This window comes from Varanus komodoensis, unplaced genomic scaffold (assembly GCF_004798865.1).
Source record: "Varanus komodoensis strain SLA01 unplaced genomic scaffold, ASM479886v1 scaffold2, whole genome shotgun sequence".
Taxonomy (NCBI): domain Eukaryota; kingdom Metazoa; phylum Chordata; class Lepidosauria; order Squamata; family Varanidae; genus Varanus; species Varanus komodoensis.
Window position 1 is genome coordinate 2393705 of NW_025335568.1, and position 21521 is coordinate 2415225.

Below are 21521 nucleotides of genomic sequence, written 5' to 3' on the forward strand. Positions count from 1 at the left end.
CTCAAGCATGCCTGAAAGGCTGAGCCCGTCTCCAGCACCAGCAGGATGGGTGGGCAAGGCCAGGGTGCGCACCAGACACCCGGAGCTGGGCTTTTAGGAGGAGAAAGACACACTCCCTGCCCTTCTGGAACTTTAATCAGCAGGAAGCCAACCTACGAACCTCACTGTTGTCGTCGTCGTCGTCGTCAACGCTTAATATTTTTCCAGGTCCTGCACATTTTCTCCCTACTGGCACATCAGCCTCGACTCCCACAGTCTCATCGCCACATTTCGCCACTGGGGAAGGTCGCATTTTCCTGCCCCTTGTGTGGGAAACTCCCGTTCACTCCCTTGTGGCACTTTGCTCAGCGGCCGACATCTAATTTATTTGTATTCTGTTTTATATTATTCTTATTTATTTATATAAGCCGTCCTGAGGCCTTTGCGACAGGACAGCATATACATATTCTAAATAAATAAATAATTGTGTGCCCCCTCCCAGCTGGCCGATTCTCCCCAATTTTTTAATGCACAAAGAAAACAAACTTAAACAATAAGGAATCCCCTCTCTAGATCGTCTCTAAACGAATTCCGTGATGTTCGCAGGAGCAACTGATCACTGCCGGCTTGGTTTCCTTTCCCCCGCTGCTTTTTCCTGGCCCTCCTGGGCTTGCCCGGTTGCCGCCCGGAGAGCCCCCTGGCCTTTAGTAGTGTGGATGCTGCAGGAGAGCATCGCCTCACCTGCCCTCCCCACCCCCCCCCCCCAGCAGCTGAAGCAAGCAAGTGGGGCTTTCAGATGGGGGGAGAGTTTGAGCAGGGAGACTGAAGAAGGGCCGCGGCTGGGCGCTGCTGGAGGGAACTCTGCCGGCTGGGCCTTTTCTCCAGAAGGGGAATTCCGCTCCCTCTGGATCGCAGCACGGAAACCCTCTGCCCTTCCGACTCAGCGAAGGAAGTTGGACCCCTTTTGGCCCGAGCGGCTCTCTTCCACTTTGGAGGTGGCCGTGTGGCCTGCAGTCCAGTACCGGGAAGGGCCAGAGGTGGCTACTGAAATACCAAGAACACCAGCACGTTTAGCACGAGCTCTCGTCCTGCATTGTTGCCAAGGGGAGGGGGCGGGGGGGGCTGGGCCAAAGCTGGGGAGCCAGAGAGCAGCTTGGCTGGGGCATGAGGAGGGGCATGGCCCTTGGGAACCCTGGCATGCCGGATCTGGCCCTGAACATGCGACTCCCAAGCCCCGGCTTGAACCGTCTGTGATCTTGCACAGAGTGCTGCTTTCTAGCAGTGGTGACGGCAGCTCTGCTGGTGGGGCAAAGCCGAGAGGTGAGCTCAGAGCCCCTTGCTCATGCAGCAGAAGGCGGTGAGGGCTGCTGAGGGCTGGAGGCGGCCAGACAAGACTCGTCCTCCCACACCTGTGCAGCTTTAGCAGGGTTCACGCGTTCGCAAGGATGAGAGAGATCCCAGGGACTGTGCCCCCGCCTGCGTGCAGAAGCACTCAGATCCACTCCCCAGTAAACATAACCTCTCCAGCAGCGTACATTTCGGATTTTTTTTTCAAAAAGCCTGTTTAATGATTTCATTTCTGCAAAGGCTGAGAGCTGCTTGGCCATCAGAGGATGCACAAAGCGGGGTGGGGGGGGGGGAGAACCGCTGTACCTTTAAGAGCCCTGTGACAGAGCTCACCTTCTCCTCTCACCCCTGCCTGGGAGGCAACACCAGCCCACAGCCGCTCCGCACTCCCACTCTTAAAGGCGCAGGAGGCCAGCTGTGCAGCTCTGCCGTGCCTCTGATGGCACGATCCCGTTGCAGTCGGTGGACTCGGCGGGGGCTGGAGGGCGACTCCGTCTTCCGGCGGCTCAGATGCACGCCCGTCCGTCCGTCGGCCACCCTGGCTGCACAATCAGCCATGCTCCCTGTGCTCAGTCACTGGGATGCACCCTTTGAGCATGCCCTGATTCTGTACATATGGCAGCATGTGACTTTTCGGGCATTTCTCTATTTTTAGCTTGGTAGGAAGAGACCACTTCCAGGGCCTCTCTGCTCTCAGAAAAGCCTGGCGCTGCCTGTTTGCTGGGTGGCCCCCGCCATCGAAAAGGAAGGCAAGTCGCAGCTTCGAGAGCAGACCAAAGGCGGGCGCTTTGGTGGCCTAATCCGAGGCAAGCTCAGAAGGGAAAACCAAGTGTAGCTCCACCTGCCCAGCCTTGAAGGGGATCTAGAAGGGATGGCTGCAGGACAGCTTGGCCACCCGAAATTTAGTCTGGAGGGAGGGCTGGCTGGGGCTGCTGGGAAGTGTAGGCCTGCACCCTTGCTCTGCTAAAAGGCTTGGCTGAGGTTCAGCTCTTTCCCGAAAGGAGCTCAGGGGGATGCAGTCCCCGGCTCCCCAAGGAGCTTCTCGCCCTTGTGCTAAGCGCCCTTCTTGCCGGCTTCTTCCCCTGGGCTGACTGGGGCAGCCTCTTGCCCGCCACGCTCCTCGCTAGGCACGACCCACTAACGCCCAGGAAGACCCATTTCAAAGGGCAAACCTCACGCTTCCAAGCCGCACACTTGTGACCCCCCAAGCGGTCGTGTAGACAGAAAGATTGTCTCGTGTACCTCGAAAGCTGAAATGGGAGTGTGGCACTGGCGGGGTCTGCATTTTGCCTGACTGGTTGTGAAGAGGGCAGCCGTCTGAGAGCAAGGAAAACGGGAAGGAAGGAGTGAGACAGAGTGCGGAGAAAAGGGGTGGTGGATGGTGGGTCCAGGCTCTGCGAGCAGCCCGTGAGATCCATCTTCTGCCTTGCCGAGGCTCCGCCCCATCCCACCGGAAGGTCCCGGAGCCAGGGAGCAGGCGGAGCCTTCCTGGTGGCGACTCCTGTGCTCTGCACATTGTAGGTTCTCAGTTCCAGACTTCTAAGGAGTCTCCAAAGACATCGCAAACGTTTCCAGCCATTACATGGTCAACGTTTTCAGGCACTCGATGGCCTTGGCTCTGCATACACCAAGAAACCCTCCCATCCAGAGCCAGTGTGGTGTGAGAGGCAGTGTGGTGTAGTGGTTAAGAGCATGGGACTGGGACTCAGAGGATCTGGGTTCTGGTCCCCGCTCAGCCATGGAGCCAACTGGGTGACTTTGGGCCAGTCACAGACTCTCAGCCCAGCCTACCTCACAGGGTTGTTGTTGTGGGGATAAGATGGAGGAGGAGAGATGAGGTAAGCTGCTTTGAGCCCTTTGTAGGAAAAAGGCAGGATATAAATCGGAAAATAAATAAAAATAAAAGCCCTGCATCCCCTCAGTTGTGCTCCAGTGCAATTCCTGCCCTCCCCAGCCAGGCTGGGGCTGCAGTCCGTCACACGTGGGAGGTGCTGCCTTGGAAAATTCTGCTTTTCTCCTTTGCCCTTTAGATCAACAGGTAAAGCTCTGTGCAGCCATTGCCCTTAAAGTTGTCCAGGGCATCTGGGAGTCTGGGAACAGGAGCTCTTTCCGTTCTGGCCACCCTCTCATGGAGTGGCCCTTTTTGTTGATGTTCGACCTCGGCCCGGAGAGGGCGTGTGGGACCTCCCAGCTCCGTCCTGGTCCTGCCTCCCAGGAGGCACCCTAATCACTCCTGATTTCATGCTGAAATCTGCCAGCATGGAATCCCTGTTGATTATTTATCTGCCCTGTAGGCTGCCCCCTTCGCTGCACGCTCTCTGGGTGGGTCGTAACATCTGATGCAGCGAGGGAAACCGTTCAACTGTGTCTCGCCATGAGATATGATGGCCAGCCATTGTGGTGGTGTAATCTCCACGGCTGGTCTGCTGGGGGGCGGCCGTTGCCCCAGATGGGCCCCCCGCCCCCCTGAAGCCCCGCTCTCTCCTCCTCTCCCTCCGCAGCGGTGTCGGACTGGCCCGGGCCCACTTCGAGAAGCAGCCGCCCTCCAACCTGCGGAAGTCCAATTTCTTCCACTTTGTGCTGGCCATGTACGACCGGCACGGGCAGCCGGTGGAAATTGAGAGGACCTCCTTCATTGACTTCGTGGAGAAGGACAGGGTAAGGGGGAAGGAGGATCAGGCCCTCCTGCATTCCCTGTGAAGGCTCCAGTGGGCCCTCAGAGGCAGGGGTCCCGCAGGGCTCCTGGACAGGCAACGGCCACGTTGGGAAGTCCCCTTGCCATCTGGGGCATTGCTGGAAACATGGCAGCCACCCAGCGCCCGGATGCCGTGCGCTTTTAACGTGGGCGCTGAGGGCGGTCCCTGCCTGCGTGATTTGACCCCGGTGCTGCCCAGGAATGGTGCTTTGGAGCCCCCGCAGAGAACACCCTGGGGCCGTTACTCACGTGCAAGAGAGAAATCCGGCAAGAGCAGCTTTTGCAGTCCCTCTGGGTAGTAAGGCCTTGATTCTATGCCTGCTTACCCGGGAGTAAGCCCCACTGAAGTCACTGGGACTTGGGTCTGACTAGGCATGCGCAAGATTGCTTGGCGGGAGCCCTAGAGACGCATCCAAAACCCAACTGAACCCCACCTTTGCTGTAAACCCCGAGAGTAACCTTGTTCCTGCAGCCCCCATTTGAAATTCGGGGATGCTCCTGTTTGTGTTGTCATTGCTGTGTTGTTGTTATTTCCCCATACTGCACTCAGGACTGCTTACACAGCTCACCCCCCTGCCCCCAACACACGCACCATTTTATCCACACAATCACAACCCTGCCAGCCAGGTTCAGCCAGGAGGGAAAGCGGCTGAAGGGGAGTCGAGTGGGGTCTCCCCAGCGCGAGGAGGCCGGGTCTTCACCCTGTTGCCCCTTTCCACCTTCCCCCAGGAGCAGAACGGGGAGAGGACCAACAACGGCATCCACTACCGCCTGCAGCTGCTGTACAGCAACGGTGAGGACGGCGGGGGCCGCGCAGGGGCCCGGAGCAGGACAGCCACGCACCGGCTTTCTTTCGCAGAGTGTTGAGCGAGGCGCCTCCGGCATTCCCGCGGTGGATCCTGGGGGTGAAAGAAGGCTTCTCCCGCAGGCTGCCTGAAACCGGAAAGGCGGCCGGTCCAGATGCTTTGCCCTGCTGGTAGAGGAAGCTGCCAAACGGGGGCTGCTCCTTCGTCCCCCTGCCGGGGCCGGTTGCGGAGGCCGTGCGTGGCCTCTGCCGTGGGTGGCCGCGTGGCTGCAGAGCCCACGTGGCATCGTTACACACGTGTGCGACGACACACGCGAGAGTGCAATCTCAGAGCCTGCATGAGGCCACATGGACGCGGTGGCTCTGTGATTCCACTGCAGCAGTGGGAGTTGAATTCAGGATACCCAGCTCCAAATCCCACAGGATTCTTAGGGATGAGCCAGGAGGCCATGCGAAACTCTGCTAGCGTGGATACAAGCAGCAGGCAGCCGGAAGGCCAGGCTGCCAGCAGAGCCAGAGGGAGCCCACTGATTCCCGGCCACCCCTTTTCCTCGTGGCCTGGGCTGCTTCCTTCCCTTTCCAAGCCAAGCGTCTCCCAATCCCTCCGTCTTTGCCTCCTTGCAGGACTCCGGACAGAACAAGACCTCTATGTACGGCTCATTGACTCCATGTCCAAGCAGGTAATCGCGTCCAGTGCTGCGGGGGGGCGGGGGGGCAGCACCCCTGCATGGAAGGGGACCCGCTAGGGAGTCTGGGTGGGCAGTACTTTTCCACAGACCCTGGCCTACCATAGGAACATTGCAGAATGCATGGACGGAACGGTGATCAGGGTTGTCGCGGCGCAACGGAGGGGTCCTCCACTCAGAGAGGTATATGTTTGAAAAATTTAAGTATCGTTCTGTGGCTCCCAGCCGAGAGGTTTCCCGGGGCAGCTGCACAGGTTCACTTGACGGCAGCCGATTCCCTGGCTTGCCATCTAAACAGACGTGACACACAAGGAAAAAGGGATGGGGAGGGAAGGGGGGGGATAAATCTTTCTGCAAGGCTGGGAGGGTGGCTCTGCGCTCTTGCTCTTCTGCTCCCTCCATCTGCCCTGCTGGGATAATGCGATTGGCATCCTCCAAAGCATGCTGGGAACTGTAGTCCCGCGAGGGTGCGGAGAAAGACATCTCTTTTAGAGCTGCGGTTCCTACTGTCCTCAGAGGAGGAGGAAAAGATGTGATTAAAGCAGTTTAAATCTGAGGGGTAGAGTTGCCCTGACTTCCCCTTTGAACTATGCTGAAAGCAAGCTGGTAGGGACAGGTATCGGCTGCTGGTAGCAGGTGGGACGACGATGCACAGGGACCCCCGGGGCCCTAAATGCCACGCATCAGCTGGTGCCCACAAGATCTTTCAGGCTCCAACTCCCAGCGGCCTCCACCAGCAACTAAAAATGCTGGCACCTTTTTAAAGAAGTTTTTCTATGACGTCCCAGTACTAAAAGTCTCTGGACAGCTTACAAAAAACAAACAAAACCCCCAAAACAACCATATACAACAACCAACACACAACACACTGCATCTGATAATGATGATAAAAACATCAGTAAAATCAATTAACTGTTAGAATATTGGGGAAAAATAACATACCGTACCATACCATACCATAAAATGGTATTTTCTGTCCCACATCTCCACCTGGCAGCCCGCTGAACTTGAAAACTTGCTGGGTGGGACAGAGGGACATTGCAGGGCCGCCGCGTCAGACAGGCCCCCTCCCCGTAATGGTGGTCCTCACCTTTGCCCCGTGCAGAGTGGGGGGCAGGCAGGATGATTTCAAAAGGGAGTGAGTCTGGGCCACTTCCAGGTCCCCCCCCCCACCAAGGGAGGAGCCCAAGGGAAGCCCCAGGAAGATCTTCATTAAGCTTCCCCCTCATTAATCCATGCTATTAAGTGAGGAAGCGCCGGGCTTCACACCTCCTTAGCATCTCTGACAGGTGCGCCGAAATATCACACCTGTTTTCAGTAGCTCCCGCAGGGCAGACTGTTTTGTGCTAAATGTTAACAGCGACAACAACAGCAAGGTAACTGAATTCGGTGCCAAGGAGGGCTAAGTCCGGCAGCAGTGCCAATTCTGGGCATCTCTCCCACCCCCGGGACACCCCCCTCTCCGCCACCCCATCCATTCCTTGGGGGCTGAAATTTGTGTGGTGCTTCCTTAGGCAAAGCTTCCCTGAGGGGCCCCACCTGCTTCTGAGCGGCTCAGTGCCAGAAGCAGCTTCGCTTAGGATCTGGCTGCTCCACCTCAAAAAAAAGTAAAAAAAAATCCCTTGGCATTGAAAATGTGCATCAACTGTGTTGTTGTTAGTCACAAAGTCATGTTCGACCCATCGCGACCCCATGGACAACACTCCTCCAGGCCTTCCTGTCCTCCACCATCCCCCAGAGTCCACCTAAGCCCACACTCACCGCCCCAGTGACCCCATCCAGCCACCTCATCCTCTGCCGCCCCCTCCTTCTTTTGCCCTCTATTGTTCCCAGCATCAGGCTCTTCTCCAGGGAGTCCTTCCTTCTCATTAGGTGGCCAAAGTATCTGAGCTTCATCTTCAGGATCTGGCCTTCTAAAGAGCAGTCAGGGTTGATCTCCTCTAGGACTGACCGGTTTGATCGCCTTGTGGTCCAAGGGACTTGCAGAGTCTCCTCCAGCACCACAATTCAAAGGCCTCAACTCTTACCTAGGGCTAATCGTGGGTAAGAGAAAGCCTGTTGAACTCAACAGGACTCAGACTGATCATCATTAACTCGTCTCGTGATTTCAGGCAGGCGTTCCTCTGGCCATGAGTCCATCTGGGTCTCATCCCAATGGAAAAGGGGTTCTAGCACAGCGTTCCTCCCGAAGCACAAGCCTTCCTTCTTCCGGCTTCGTTCCTGCAGGGGGGCCAAGGAACTGCAGGGCAGCAGCCCTGGGGCAGCTGAAAGGTCATAGCTCAGGAGAAGCATCAGTTGAGAGGGAATTGGGGCCTGCTGCCCGGCAAACATCTTCAGGAACAGGCTGCATGTGTGAATGTTTTCAAGTGTTGATTATCTTCCAAGAGCAGGAAGCAGCACCCAAAGGCTGGAAGGGCACATTGAAGGCACATTGAAGGAAGAACCCTCCCTGTAACGCCATCCAAGTCTGTAGCTCTCATGATTATGTGGTCAAAACTCAGAAGCAGAAGGGCTGCCAAGTAAGCTTTCCACCCATGGGCGCAGGGGCATCAGCTGTTCCTTGCCGCTTGCCATGGTTAACTGAAATACATTAAATTGTGTGTGCTAAGGAAAGAGCTGCAGTATGTACAATGTCTGCATGACCCAGAATCAGCCGTCGTGTGTGCAGGAGAAAGGCAGAGGTCTATTGGGTTAACCCCTTGGGCCCTGGAAAAAAAATGCCGTATCTTGCAGCATTCGTTCTCTGGTGTTCCCAAGGCTGTACATCCCAACATAACCGTCTCTTCCACTCCATTTTCAGGCAATCATCTATGAAGGACAAGACAAGAACCCAGAGATGTGCCGTGTGTTGCTGACGCATGAGATCATGTGCAGGTGAGCCTTTCCCCCCTCTCGAGTGGTGCAGGGGAGCCAGTCTAATTCTGCGCAATGATATTTTGATATGCGGAGGTGCCACGGGCTGTTTGCAGAAAGCTTGGCCGAAAGGGCTGAGTGCTGCGCAGCCTTCATTTCGGCGGCGTTACTCTGTGGTAGGCTGGCACTGGATGCAATCCGTGGTGTGGAGAAAGCTGCAGGGGGGCAGTTTCCCTTTGGTATAGTGCTCAACACCCGTGCGCGTTTTTGGCAGCAGGCGGAAGACCCAACGTGAAAGCAATTCAGCCTGCCATGCGCCAAAATGGGCAGCTTTTACTGCTGCCAAATGAGTTGACAGCTGCTGCCTTGGACGTTTGCTAAGCGGCTTAGACGAGTTCATGGACGATGGGTTTTATTGATGGCTCTTGGCTATGAAGATTAATGTGGGCCTCCATGTTTGGGGGCCCGTCTCAAGACCCCACTTGCGGGGGGGGGGGAGAGCATGTGGCCTCACGCCTGCGTGCGGAGCCGGTGGGGGAGCCTTGCAGATGCGTAGGCTGGGCTACTCCTCGGAAGCAGAACGCTGGGCTGGGGCAGCCCTTGCTCTGACCCGGCCGGACGCTGAGCCTGAGGCCTGCGGGCCCAATCCTGCCACCGGGAGGTCCCCAGGCGGCCACGCCATCTTCTTTCTGCCCCACCTGTCCCCAGCAGTTCCCAGGATTTGCACCCCCTCCCACATCTAAGGGCTTTCAGTGCCTTCCCTGAGACGGTAAGAGACTTTGCTGAAAGGTTTGATACTTGGCCCTTGTTCTTTGGTCCCATCTCCCTATGGGAGTCAGCCCCACTTCCGAAACCGAATTTGGCCCCCAGCTAAGGGGCATTATGTTCTTCGCTGCTACTGCTTATGAAGAATATCCTTTAATGCCGAGTCCTTGGTCGGCCACTCTCTGCTCAGAGGCATCCGTCGCAGTGGCCACGGCAGGGCCAGGAAGGGGCCCGGGCCCCACAGGCGGGCGGGCCTATGCCAGGTGAGGTGTTTCCCGGCTGAGAAGGTGCAGTCACGGGGAAACAGCCGGCTGCAAACTTCCAGAGTCTAAACGTGCTCCTTAAGAGACTTGATGGGGGCATCGCATGGGCACCCAACCAGCCGTGTTTGCCGTGGATACTTAAAGATGGCCCCAAACGGGGTGTTGCGAACGTTCGCTAGAGGGGATGTGGAACTAGGGGTGCAGTTTGGGCTCAGATGGAGCTTGAGCTGCGGACTCCACACGTGCCGGTTGTGCTCCTGGAGTGATTAGTGTGAGGGCAGGGCCTGGAGAAGTGGCCGCAAGGGCGCAGCAGGACCCGGGCATCTCCGAGTCAGACCTGGCCTCTGTCTCAGCCCGGTGGCTTCGGCACGCAGCGCTCCCCCGCCCTCCGCCTCAGCCTTCCCACCTCTGTCTTCAGTAGAGGTGTGATGATCGTTCTGTCCTACTTTGCAGGGCTGTGGTGAAGATCACAGTGTGGTGTCAGGAGCGTGGGTCTGGGACGCAGGCGATCTGGGTTCGAGTCCCCGCTCAGCCATGGAACCGACTGGGTGACTTTGGGCCAGTCGCAGACTCTCAGCCCAACCGACCTCACAGGGTTGTTGTTGTGGGGATAACAATGAGAGCAGGACAGCAATGGTTGGTAGCTGCTTTGAGTTCTTTAAAAAAAGAAAAAGGCAGGATATAACTCCAATGGATGGATGGACAGATTGTTAGATAGATAGATGAGCAGAGCGAGCAAGTGAAGGACCCTGAACACACGAAGGCAGCTCTACGGACACTGAGAATTCTGGCGTGTGTGAATCCCCTCCTTTTGTGGCTTGATCCTGCCGCCGCTCTGCCACATTTCCTGCAGCTTCCCCAGCATCTCTCCCCTGCAGCGGCTCCTGTCCCGGAAGCAGCCCCCCCGGCAGGGCAGGCGGGGGATCCCCGTGCCAGCGGGCAGCCTGGGCCACTGTCGCTTTGCAGGAGCTACCCAAGCTGCTCGCCTGTCCCCCGCCAGGGGCAGGGGACCGGGGCAGAAGAAACTTCTGCAGAGGTGGAGCGCCGGAAGTGGAGGCTGGTTCAGCACGTTTGGGTTCCGCACTCGGACGCCCCCCTCCCCGGTCTACATGGGGATGTCCCGCTGGGCCGACGGCTGGCCACCCTAACGCAGCTGGCCACTCCGCCGGCCGCCCATGCTTGCCCCAGCCGCGCACAGGGCCAGGCCGATCCAGCAGCCGCAGGCTGGGAGCTCCTCCCTGCTCCCCGGTCCCCGAGCTCCCTGGTGCCCCATTAGCGCCTGCCTTGTTTACGACACTTGTGCGCAGTGTTTGTGCAAATTAGCGCGGCTGCCTCAGAGCCAACTTTCATGGCTAATTGATCTCCAGGAACCTTGCTAACGATCCCGGGGGCTAAGGGAATAGATGACAGTGCGGGGGGGGGGGGGCGAAGCATCTCTGCTCAGACACCCTCGGCTTTGTTTATGCAACTGTGGGTGGAATCGCAGCTCCCCCGGCAGGAATGGGACGAATTTAGAGCTCCTGGTTGTTTATCCGATCCGTTATTAATTATATTTAACTGGTGTGATGGTACCAGGTGGAATTATGAAAAGAATCGGAAAGGGATAGGGCTCTCAGGTGTCATGGTGACAAAGCACAGGGCATCCTAAAACCGAGACACAGGCACAAGGGGCAGTAAATTCGCCTTCTCCGTTTTCCTGAGCCTCTGATGGGGTTACAGTAGCTGCTGAGAGCTATGTCGAAGTGGCAACCTTTTCCTTTAATAATGAGACGTGTTGGTTTCCACGTGGTTGTGCTGTGGCTCCGGAGAAGAGCCCAGCTGCCTTTCCTGGTGCTCAGCACACTTCTTAGGATGTGGCTGAATTCTTTGTCCTTCGTTTGCCCCCTTTTATTCTTGTGGACCCTTCCTGCTTTTAACAGCCCATGCTTACCTTCAACAGCAGAAGCTCAATGGATTGGGGGGGGGGGGTGTTTCCTGGCAAGAAGATGCAAGGTGAGGAAGCCTTCCCTGTTGAATGTTAGCCTGTCGTGCAGCAACACACATCCAGCCTGGGCAGGCAGGACGTTCCTTAATCAGATCCTAGCCCGTTTAGGTGGAATGACCTGAGTTCATGCCCGTGGCAAGGTCAGGTTCGAAGCAAGACCAGAAAGGCAAGTTGCCCCTCGAATAGCTCCTTCGCCATCTTTCATCGCTCCACTAGTACCACGTCTCTGCTGCTCTCGTCACTCAAAAGGAAAATAAATAAATAAATAAATAAATAAGTGTTCACCAAAAAAAAAAACACAGTTCACAGCCAAATGTAAGAACTGTAAAGTAACTGAAAATTTAAAAATGCAATGTGTTGAAAACTCAACAGTAGTGCCCCTCCCAAAATCGCCTGGATGGGGGAAAGCAGGGAAGAGCAGGGTGAAGAGTTTGGATCGCGACAACCAAGACGGAGCGTCCGCTTTCAAGCTGAAGGGCAGCTCCAGGCTGAAGCGCCCCATGGAGTCCTGCCCTATAGGGTGACCCCTGCCAATCCAGGAACAGCCGCTTTAGCTCACCTCGCGCATGAGTGTGTTCTGCTCGTCAGAGCCGTGAGCTGTGGCTGGGAGGAGGAAAAGGGGCTTGTTCTGAGCCCCTTCCCCTGGTGATCTTACGGGCGTTAGGACGCTCGCTTAGACCCCCATGGCCCGCTTCCGCATTGCTCTGCTTTTGCTCCACCTGGTGAAGGGCAGCACGAGCGGGCCTGCGCGGAAAGTGTTCCTGATCCAAGCTGCGGGCCAGTGGGGCCTGGAGTGCGGGGCTGTGTCCCCCTTCCGCTTGCAGTTTCTGTCTCCAGGTGCTGCTCGTGCGTGTGTGAACCTTGGCCACTCGCAGAGGCCGTCTTGGGGAAGGGAGGGGAGGGACGGCGTGTCTTCACCCACGTGCCAGCAGATCACGCCGTGATGCGCAGCCAGCGGGCGGACCTGGTGCAGCGAAACAACAGAGTAGGATCCCATTTGCAACCCCGCAAAGCCAAGCCAGAGAGAAGCGGCTTCATTCCTGAACGATTCCAGTTCTTCCTCTGGAGTTTAAGTGGATTGCTAGCCCCAGCAGTCTGGGGGCCACCAGAGGTTTTAGACTTCAACTCCCATCAGCCCCAGCTAGCAAGACTAATAGTTTGAGATGCCAGGAGTTGTAGTCAGCAGTCGGTGAAGGCCGATCTAGGGATATTGGTCAGTTTCTGTCATCTTATTACAATTCCTGCAGTGGATTTAAATGTATGACAGAAATCTCGACAGTATTCTTCTAATATATGTGTTTAGACATTTTTCCATGGGTTGCATGAGCTTTTAAAAAATAAACTTTACTTTTGAATGGCAAATTCAAAGAGTAATAATTGGAATTATTTATAATATTACTAATTTTAGTAATAAAATTAGACTGGATTTTTTTTAAAGGGGTTGAGGGGAGGCAAGAGTCAGAGAATGACCCAGGCTGAAGAAAAAAGTTTTTGGGGCCCGGATACACTGAACATAGCCAATGGTTGTGGACACACACGTGCGTGTGTACATACACACAGAACGAGAGAGAGAGACAGAGAGAGCGCCTGTGGCTTATCTCCTGCAGAGTTTGCATCCAGGTGAAAATATTTTATTTATTTATTTATTTATTAGAACATTTCTATGCCGCCCCTTGCCGAAGCCTCGGGGCGGCTTACAACACAATAAAATACAATAAAATACAAAAATAACAATATAAAATTGAAATTAACAATATCAAATAAATATAAAATATAAAAGAAGTCGCCCTGGCCTGATAAATAAGCAAATATTGTTAACAATTAAAATGACGTTTAAATAAAAAGGTCTTAGCCTGGTGCCAAAAAACAAATAACGACGGCGCCAGGCGGACCTCTCTGGGGAGCGCATTCCATAGATTGGGCGCCACCGCAGAGAAGGCCCTCCTCTGAGTTTTCTACTGTTTGGCTGGGCATATATTAAATCCTCTCCTTTCTACCAATGAATAGTTATTTATTTCTTTATTTATCTAATTTAAAACATTTCTGTGCCACCCAATTGCGCCACAGCAGCTCTGGGCGGCTCACAGCCATAAGATAAAACACAATAAAAACTAATGACAACATATTTAAAAAGCCAATGTTAATAAAATACGGATAAAATACAAAACAGAAGGTTGAGTAGTATTAGCTATTAAAATATTTTTTGTTCACATAGTGATGAATGAATTTGTCCATTTTGGTTCCTCTCAGTTCCTCTTTTTTCTGAATTTATGTTTGATTCATCCCAAACTTTGAGGAAAAAAAGGTGTTTCGTGCGATTAGACATACGCTTTTCTCTCTTTCCTCTTAATAAATGCTTTTTGTATACAGTTTCGCCTCCTAGGCAAGGATTTTGCTCTTTTTCTCAAATTCACTTTTGAAAGCTATTTTCATTACCATAAGCATTTCTGATGCACTTTCTCTAATATACAAATGTTAATTCTTGGTTTTGTTTTGTTAAGAAAAGCTCCAGAAAACTTCACCACTGAGAAGTATGAATCTGGAGAGATAACTGAGCTTTGGTTCGCTAAATGGTTCAAAAGTTTATGCTGCTGAACACTTTTCTCTCTTCCTCCTCTTCCTGTCCAACCAAAAGATGCTGTGCATAACAGGGATGCTAAGGCTTTGGACGCTTGCTTTATCGGTGCTCCTGTTCTCCTCCCTGATTTCCTCTCCCTTCGGTCTCTTATGCCCTTACAGCCGCTGTTGCGACAAGAAAAGCTGCGGGAACCGCAACGAGACGCCCTCCGACCCCGTCATCATCGACAGGTGAGGCTCACCTTTACCTGCAGCCTGCGGGTTGGAAGGAGCTGGTTGGTTAAGCGATTAACGTTTTCCACAGTGGGGCGTGAACAGTGGCGGAGCCTTGTTCCATGGCCCTGGTGTGCTCCAGGTGTGTTGGACTCCCCATGGCTCTGCTGGCTGGGAATGATGGGAGTTGTAGTCCCTCACATCCCGCAGGCAACAGGTTTGGGAAGGTGCATGCATGGAAAGCCCTGTGTCGGTGGCAGCTTCAAAAATTATATAATTATTGCCTGAAAAGCTGGATAAAATGCAGCAAATCTACATGACCTCCAGCAGTTCTTCTCAGTCCCTTATTGGATGCTTGATATCCCAGGTGCTTTTTTAAAATTCCAGTTGTATCTCTGCCACCCTTGAGGACTAGAGACTTAGTTGGTTGGTTCTGAAGAGATGAATGCTGTGTTTTTGAGATGGTGATTTGCTCTTATGCTTGTTTCAAGGAGGGATGGGATTCATGGCACCCCCCCGCTGGACATTCCCCCCCCCCCCCGGCTGCCAGACTGCAGTCCGGCCTTTTCGCTTTTCTGACCCCACTCCCAAGTTTCTGTGCCCACACGGTTCCCTACCTTGTCCCCAGCATCTTTCAGTGGGAGGGCTGGAATCCATTTCGGATAAGCTTTTGGGTGGGGAGGGGGCACATTCCAGGGCAGATGGGGGGTGCTGAAGTCAGATAGGGTGGTCCCAAGGAAAGAGGAGCAGGGAGTAAAACTGAAAACCCACCTTTTTTCCACTTCCAGTTATCACTGCCAGGAACTAAGCCAAGAGGCCCTTCAACTTTTTAGAATGAGGGAAAAACCTACAAAAGCTGGGAAGCCCCCAAAGGCCGTGCGGCTTGGGAAGAGCAAGCTGGCCAGGGGAAAGGCCCCTGGCCTTCTGGGGGACCCAAGGGGGCTGGGCTGCATCCCAGGTGGGCCAGATGAGGCACCATGCTTTCCACACACAGGATGTCTCAAGGAAGAGGTGGAAACAGGTTGGATGGGAGAGCCAAGTTACGGAACGGAGTCCAGGGAAAGTGCACGGCCAGCTGGCTGGCTGGAACGTTGAGCAGCCACAGTCCCCACTGAAGCAAGGCCCCCACTAGGAAGAGGGGATGCTGAGCACGGAGCTCTGTTGGACTGGCCCGGGGCAGCCAGCTCCAGAGCTCCTTCGGGCACTTCTGGGAGGTGTGAGGAGTTGCAGCATAGAAACATGGAAACAGGGTGAGCCAGAAGGGGTCTCCCGGGCCATCTAGTCTGACCCCCAGCTCCAGCCGGCTCCACTCACGACATGCCCACCATGTGGACATCCAGCCTATCCTTGAACACCCTCACCAGTGGGGCCTCAACCACCTCCCGTGGAAGCCCATTCCATGCCCTGGGGGTCCTAACCATCAGGAAGCGCTTCCTGGCATCCAAACTGAACCTTGGCTCCCTGAGCATGGCTCCATTGGCGCACATCCTGCCCTCCACTGCATCTCGGGCTTCCACTCCCCGTGGATCTAACTTGCCTCAAGGTGGAGGAGACTTGCATTCCCCATGAGGCGGGGGGGGGGTTCTATGCCCAGAAGCCCCCTTCCCTGTGGGAAATATTTTATTTATGTATTTGATTTCTATGTCACCCCATTCCATAAGCTCTCTGGGTGGCTTACATAAAATCAATGCCACAATACAACATGATCAAATCAGCAGGTACGATAAAACCGGTAACAAGCAACCAAGAGAAAAGCCAATAGATAATCAGAGGTATAATTCATTAATTACATCGAGAAGGGGGTGCAATATCAAGCTAAGGTCGCTCGCCTGTTTGTTTGGCGAAGGAACGTCGCATTGTTCGCCAAGACTATGTGTCCTGGGAGGGGAAGCACAGGCTCTGCCCGCTTCCCATCTCGCGCTTCCAAGACGGATACAAATACCCGCTCCCGGAAAAGTCATCTCTATCTGGATCAAGCCTGGTCCTTCCCGGCTGGCCCATCACTGCCGGCAAACGCCCGGGAAGCACATATTTCCCCTGATCCAGGCTCTGCAGAAGCTGCCTCCTGGCCGGTCAGTTTCGCCCCAGGCCACCCAAGGCCAAGCCTTGTCCGGAATGCTTCTGGATAATCCCTTAGAAGTCCTTGGCGTCAGGGATGGCTCCGTTGCCACAGTCCAGGCCCAGTGCCCCCCCCATGGCCCCCAAATCCCAAAGGGGCGCCCGCCCTCTCCTTCGACTTTCTTTCTCCACTCGGCACTGGGAGGGCCTAGATGTCCTGCGCCCAGCACCATCCAGAAACGCAGGCATGGCACTGGCATGCCTGGGGGGGGCATGGGTTGCCCCCCAGAAGGAGGGAGCCCGGCCGGTCGAGCTGCCTTGCTTCACCCGCTCTGGCTGCTCCGCAGGGTCTCTTGCCTCCAAGTTGGCGTGGGTCAGTTATGGGCAGGTGCTTCTACCTGGCCTCTCCTGACACGGCGCGCTCAGGATGCTGGCACTTGTAGTTCCACACATGTGAAGGGTGCCAAGACGGAGATGCTTTTGCAGACTAACTTTCCAGGAGCTCCAGAGGAGCGTTGGCTCATCCCCCATGGGGGGGCGGTCTGTCCCTTTCCAGAAGTACCCCCGTGACTGCTGGGCAAAGGGCACGGCCTTCTCCCGTCCCCTTTGTCCTCGTCCTGCATCTCGGGGCCGGGGGCGTGCAGGTGGCCACGGACTGGTGTAGTCCAAGTTCCCCGTCCCTTGGACAAAGGGCCAAAGGGATGGAGAGGGCCCTCCCACTCGCACGCATCCCGGAGCCGGCGGCCAGGGTGCTCGGCAGCGGGCTGACATTTCCCCCGCTTTGTCTGCCGCGATAGATAGCATCGGCGGCGCGGCGAGAGGGCCCTGGTGCCTTGGGAAGGGCGGCCTGTCACTCAAGCCGCCAGAGAGACGGGCGGCCGCTGGCGCGAAAGAATGGAGATTGACAAGCCGGTGGGGAGATTAGACGGAGAAGAATCAACCCCATTACAGTCTGTCTGGCCGGCAAGCATTGTGTGCAACCGTCTTTGAGCTTCTGCCAGATTGCACAAGTGTGCGCACCCATACACAAACACACACACACACACACACACACACACACACACACACACACGCCCAGCACACCACTTGGAAAACAAGGAGAACAATAGGATTAAATTCCAAGAAGTTTTGTTTAGCTTGCTGTCTTTCAAGAACTTTGGCGTAAGACAGAGGGATGTAGGAAGATGCCCAGTAGTGGAGCTTCCGGCCCAGAATCGTCGGCCCTGACCGCAGGCAGTGGCTCTTCAGGGTGTTGGGGGGTCCTTGGAGAGCCCACCCGGAGATGCTCGGGATTCGAGCTGCAGCATTCCGTGTGCAAGCCAGAGCTGCTGCCACAGAGCTCCAGACCCTCCCGCAGGCCTGGACAGCTTTGAAATGCTACGAAGGAGCAGGGAGAGGTTGCTCTTGCTGGCCGGGCACCCTCTGTTCCCAGAGGTGGGCTGCTCACATGTGCCAGCTGCGGGGAGCTTGGGCAGGGGAGGCCTGGCACCCATCCTGCTGGGGGGGTCCTGTGGGCAGCTGCTTGGCCACTGTGTGTGCAGAGCGCTGGACTGATGCACCTGGGCCTGATCCGGCAGGACTCTTCTTACGGTCTCCTTCCCCTCGAAGCCGCTGCAGGCAACCTGGAGGAAACCCCCGGCAGAGGCAGGGAACCCTTCCTCCCTGTGATTTCCCTGATCCGCCAAAGCGCCATCTGAGTCAGCCCTGCCGCTTTTTAAGAAGCAGGAGTCCCCCCGGAGCGCCCGCCTCATTTCTCGTCCGACGGGTGACAGGCAACCGGGAGCCTTCGTGTTGCCCTCCTCTCCCCCTGGAAGGCCCCTCTGGCTCTCCTTGTGCCTTCTGCCCACCCTCTGGGCTCCCCTCGCCACCGACTGTTGGTTACCCAGAGGCAGTGTGGTGTAAAGGTTAGAGTGCTGGACAGGGACATGGGAGATTCAGGTTCTGCTCCCCACACAGAGCTCAATGGGTGACTTCAGGCCAGCCACGGCTCCCAGCCCAGCCTACCTCGCAGGGTTGTCGATGTGGGGGTAGAATGGAGAGGAGGGCGTCGCCTGGGGTTCCTCACCACAGGAAGAAGGGCAGGGTGTAAATGCAGCAACAGTCGCAACCGCAGCAGCAGCAGGCCTCCTATCCACCAGGTGCAGCTGGGTAGTTTTAGACCCTGGCCTTAAGAACCTTTTATGCAATGCTAGTCGCCAAGTCGCATCCGACCCATCGCGACCCCACGGACAGCATTCCTCCAGCCCTTCCTGTCCTCCACCATCCTCGGAGTCCACCCAAGCCCACACCCACCACCCCAGTGACTCCATCCAGCCCCCTCATCCTCTGCCGCCCCTTCTTCTTTTGCCCTCTATTGTTCCCGAAAGAACCTTTCCGAATGCCCCTTTAGCTTGTCACCCCTATTTCTTTAGTTGCGAAGCAGACAAGTATCGTTTCTAACCCACCCCATCCTCCACGCCTCAAAACTGCTCCTGCGAGCCTAGCAAAGCCGTTACAGCTGGGGGGGGGCTTTTGAAGTGCAGGTTTCGCGTTTTAGGCCCCCCATGTCAATGGGAATGGTGAGGATTTATTCTTTGCACCTGCCGCACTGGGGAAGCGGGCGGGCCCCGGACACTGGCCCCACGGCCAGCGGGAGCCGCCGCACTGCTCTCTTGCTCTTGCTGGTGTCGTCAGGGCTTGATTGTGTCACCAAAAACACCCTGAAGAGAGAAAAGAGGAATAAGTAAGATCAAATAAACTAAAATATTACAGGAGTGTTTGGATAAGCTTTTAAAAGAGCCATAAAAGTAATTACACATGTAATTACATATGTATGCATTTGTCTACAGCAAGAAGTACTTCTGGTGTTAAAAATATGCATGCAGGAACTTCAGCAAAGGCTGCTCAAATATCCATGTATTTATCCATCTGTAAATTATGTCTGAGGATTTTGTGGTGTTTCTGCAAGGGAGACCAGCCATGTCTGCCCATCTTTAAACCCCCCCGGAGATGCTGGAGGGGGCTGAACGCAGGGCCTGGCTTTCCTAGAGGCTCCAATGTGAAATCGATGGTAGCACCAGGCACAGCCCCCCCCCCCTTGTGGGGGGCCTCCAAATTAATCCGTAGGGCTGGCCAGGAGAGCGTGAAGCGAGCTAAGAGGGGCTTGGGTGCTTCCTGCAGACTTGCAGGCTGGGCGAGAATGTGGCAGTGAGGAGGAGGAAGATGGGCGCAGCCGGGTGACCAGGGATGTGTGCAGAATCTTTTGGGGGTGGGAAGCTGTCGGATTCCCAGGCCTTGGCTCCCTGGACACCGGCCCACTTTGCAGCAGCCAAGCTCAAGAGAGATTTGGAGGGTGGCTTCTGAAAGGCTTTGTCTGAACCCTGCTGGTGCCACGCGGGAAGCAGCCCTCAGGTGCAGCCCTCCCAAGGGCTGCCAGAACCTGGGACTGGCAGTGGGGGAGAGTGGGCAGAGCAGGTGATCAGCTTTCAGTGTGCGGGCCTTTGAAACAGAAGCATGGCAACTTATCAGAGGGGGAGCAAGACGACATGAGGCTTCTGTACAATGCTTGCGCTCCGTGATGTGTGAAACTCACTGTCCCAGAAGGCTCAGGCATCCCCCAGCTGTATCTGACACTGAGACAGCGCACAGATGTGCGTGGCAAAATAGTGAGCCCCTGTGGGAGTGCGCGCACAGCTTTTCTAGAGGCCCGTTCAGTAGCCTCTCCACGCAGGGGCCGGGCACATGCTTGCTTTTCTGGACTGGCCCTCCCTCGTGTCGCACCCAAACCTTCCAAGGCCCTCCTTTCAAAGCATATATACTGCTATACGTGTTGGACTACAAGTCCCAGCATGCCCCAATCAGGCGTTCTGGAGGGCACCAACACATATGGGGGGCATCACCTTGGAACAGGTGGTTTTAGAAGAGTGAAAGTGAAGACAGGGATGGGGAGCGAAGGTGCAGCGCTCACTTTGCAGCCAGAAATCTCTCACGTGCTCCTGTTCACAAGTTCCTTTGTGAGGCGGGGACTAGAAGCATGCCCATGTATTTCAAATCAGTACGCCATCTTAGACCTCTGCATGTGCCCCCCCCCCATGGCCCTCACTTTGCCGCGCTCTTAACATCTAGGCAGTGTGCCGCCCCCCCCCCCCCCCAGAAAGCCACCGTGCTTTAGCTGAGCGACTGGAGGCTCTTGCTAGTGGCAAGCAGATGGCCAGAACTCGGGCTCCGCTCACGAAACACGCGAGCGCGCCCCACTCGAGGTCCTGGGCACCAGCACGCGGCTGCCGAGCCACCCTGGATGCGCTCCCCGTGCGACCGGCACGGACGCGCTCAGCAGGGCGCGTCCGCCCCGCTCTAGCCTGCGGAGGAAACGCGCCCGCGCCGGGGGGGGGGTCCGCACCAAGCCCCCGGGCTCCCGCCGTCGATCCGCACGGGTCTGCCGTCCCGCGAGAGCCAGCGGCGCTCCCGGGCGCAAGCAGGAGACGAGCCGCCCGCGCCGCGTAAAGACGCGCGGGCCCCGGGCGCCCCGCCGGCCTTCCCTGGGCGCCGCCGCTGGGGCTGGAGCGGGGGGCGAACGGCGGGGGGCCGCCCCCGTCCCGCGCCCCGGCTGCGCCGGAAGGCGGGAGGCCGGCCGGGATGGGCTCCGGGCGCGCCTGCCCGCGGGGGGAGCGCAGCGGCCGGGCCCGTCTCCTCGCCTCCCGTGCAGGGCGCTGCGCGCCGGCCTCCGCCGCGGCCGCGCCGCTTGGCCGGCTCCTCGTTCCCGCAGGTTCGGGGGAAGCGGCGGGATCTCCCCGGCCCTCCGCTTTCCTCGCTCGTCCCCTGCACCCTCCCCTCCCTTCCCCTCCCTCTCCCTCTCCCTCTCCTCTCCTCTCCCTCCCCCTCCCTCTCCCTTTCCTCTGACGCCCGGCCCCTCTGGTTTAGAGAGTCCGATAAGTGCCCTATCAACATGTTAATCAAATTACTTAGGAGCTAAAATTGACGCTTTTCATTAATTATACAAGATTATTCTAATTGCAAATTCAAATTTATGCGCTCGGAACAGAAGGTGTTCAGCAGCGTCGCTGGGAATTTGCATATTAAATGGGGAGACTAGTGCATTATGGATGCTAATGCATGCACATTGTCTGTATTTTTAACTCCCTGGGCCTGCGTGCACTGCGGCCGCGCGAGGAGGTGAAGGAGTCCGACGTGTGTTTATTATTATTTCTTTCTCTTGTCTCTTACTCAAAGTCGGTGGCACCGGAGGGGAGGACATTGGGGCCTGGCAGAAGCCCCTGAGGCTGGGGGCTGCTGGCTCACTGTCAATCTTGCAGGGGGA

At 56.1% G+C, this 21521-nt stretch overlaps 1 protein-coding gene across 1 annotated transcript in view; it reads left to right on the forward strand.

Moving 5' to 3' along the window:
* The window catches only part of LOC123022514 (transcription factor COE1-like), an 81563-nt gene that overhangs the window by 24972 nt on the left and 35070 nt on the right, over positions 1–21521 (forward strand). Inside the window, exons 2-6 of the mRNA XM_044428259.1 lie at positions 3828–3984; positions 4751–4814; positions 5451–5506; positions 8313–8386; positions 14117–14185. Of these exons, the coding sequence (XP_044284194.1) occupies positions 3828–3984; positions 4751–4814; positions 5451–5506; positions 8313–8386; positions 14117–14185 (420 nt within the window). The remainder of the gene's footprint in view (positions 1–3827; positions 3985–4750; positions 4815–5450; positions 5507–8312; positions 8387–14116; positions 14186–21521) is intronic.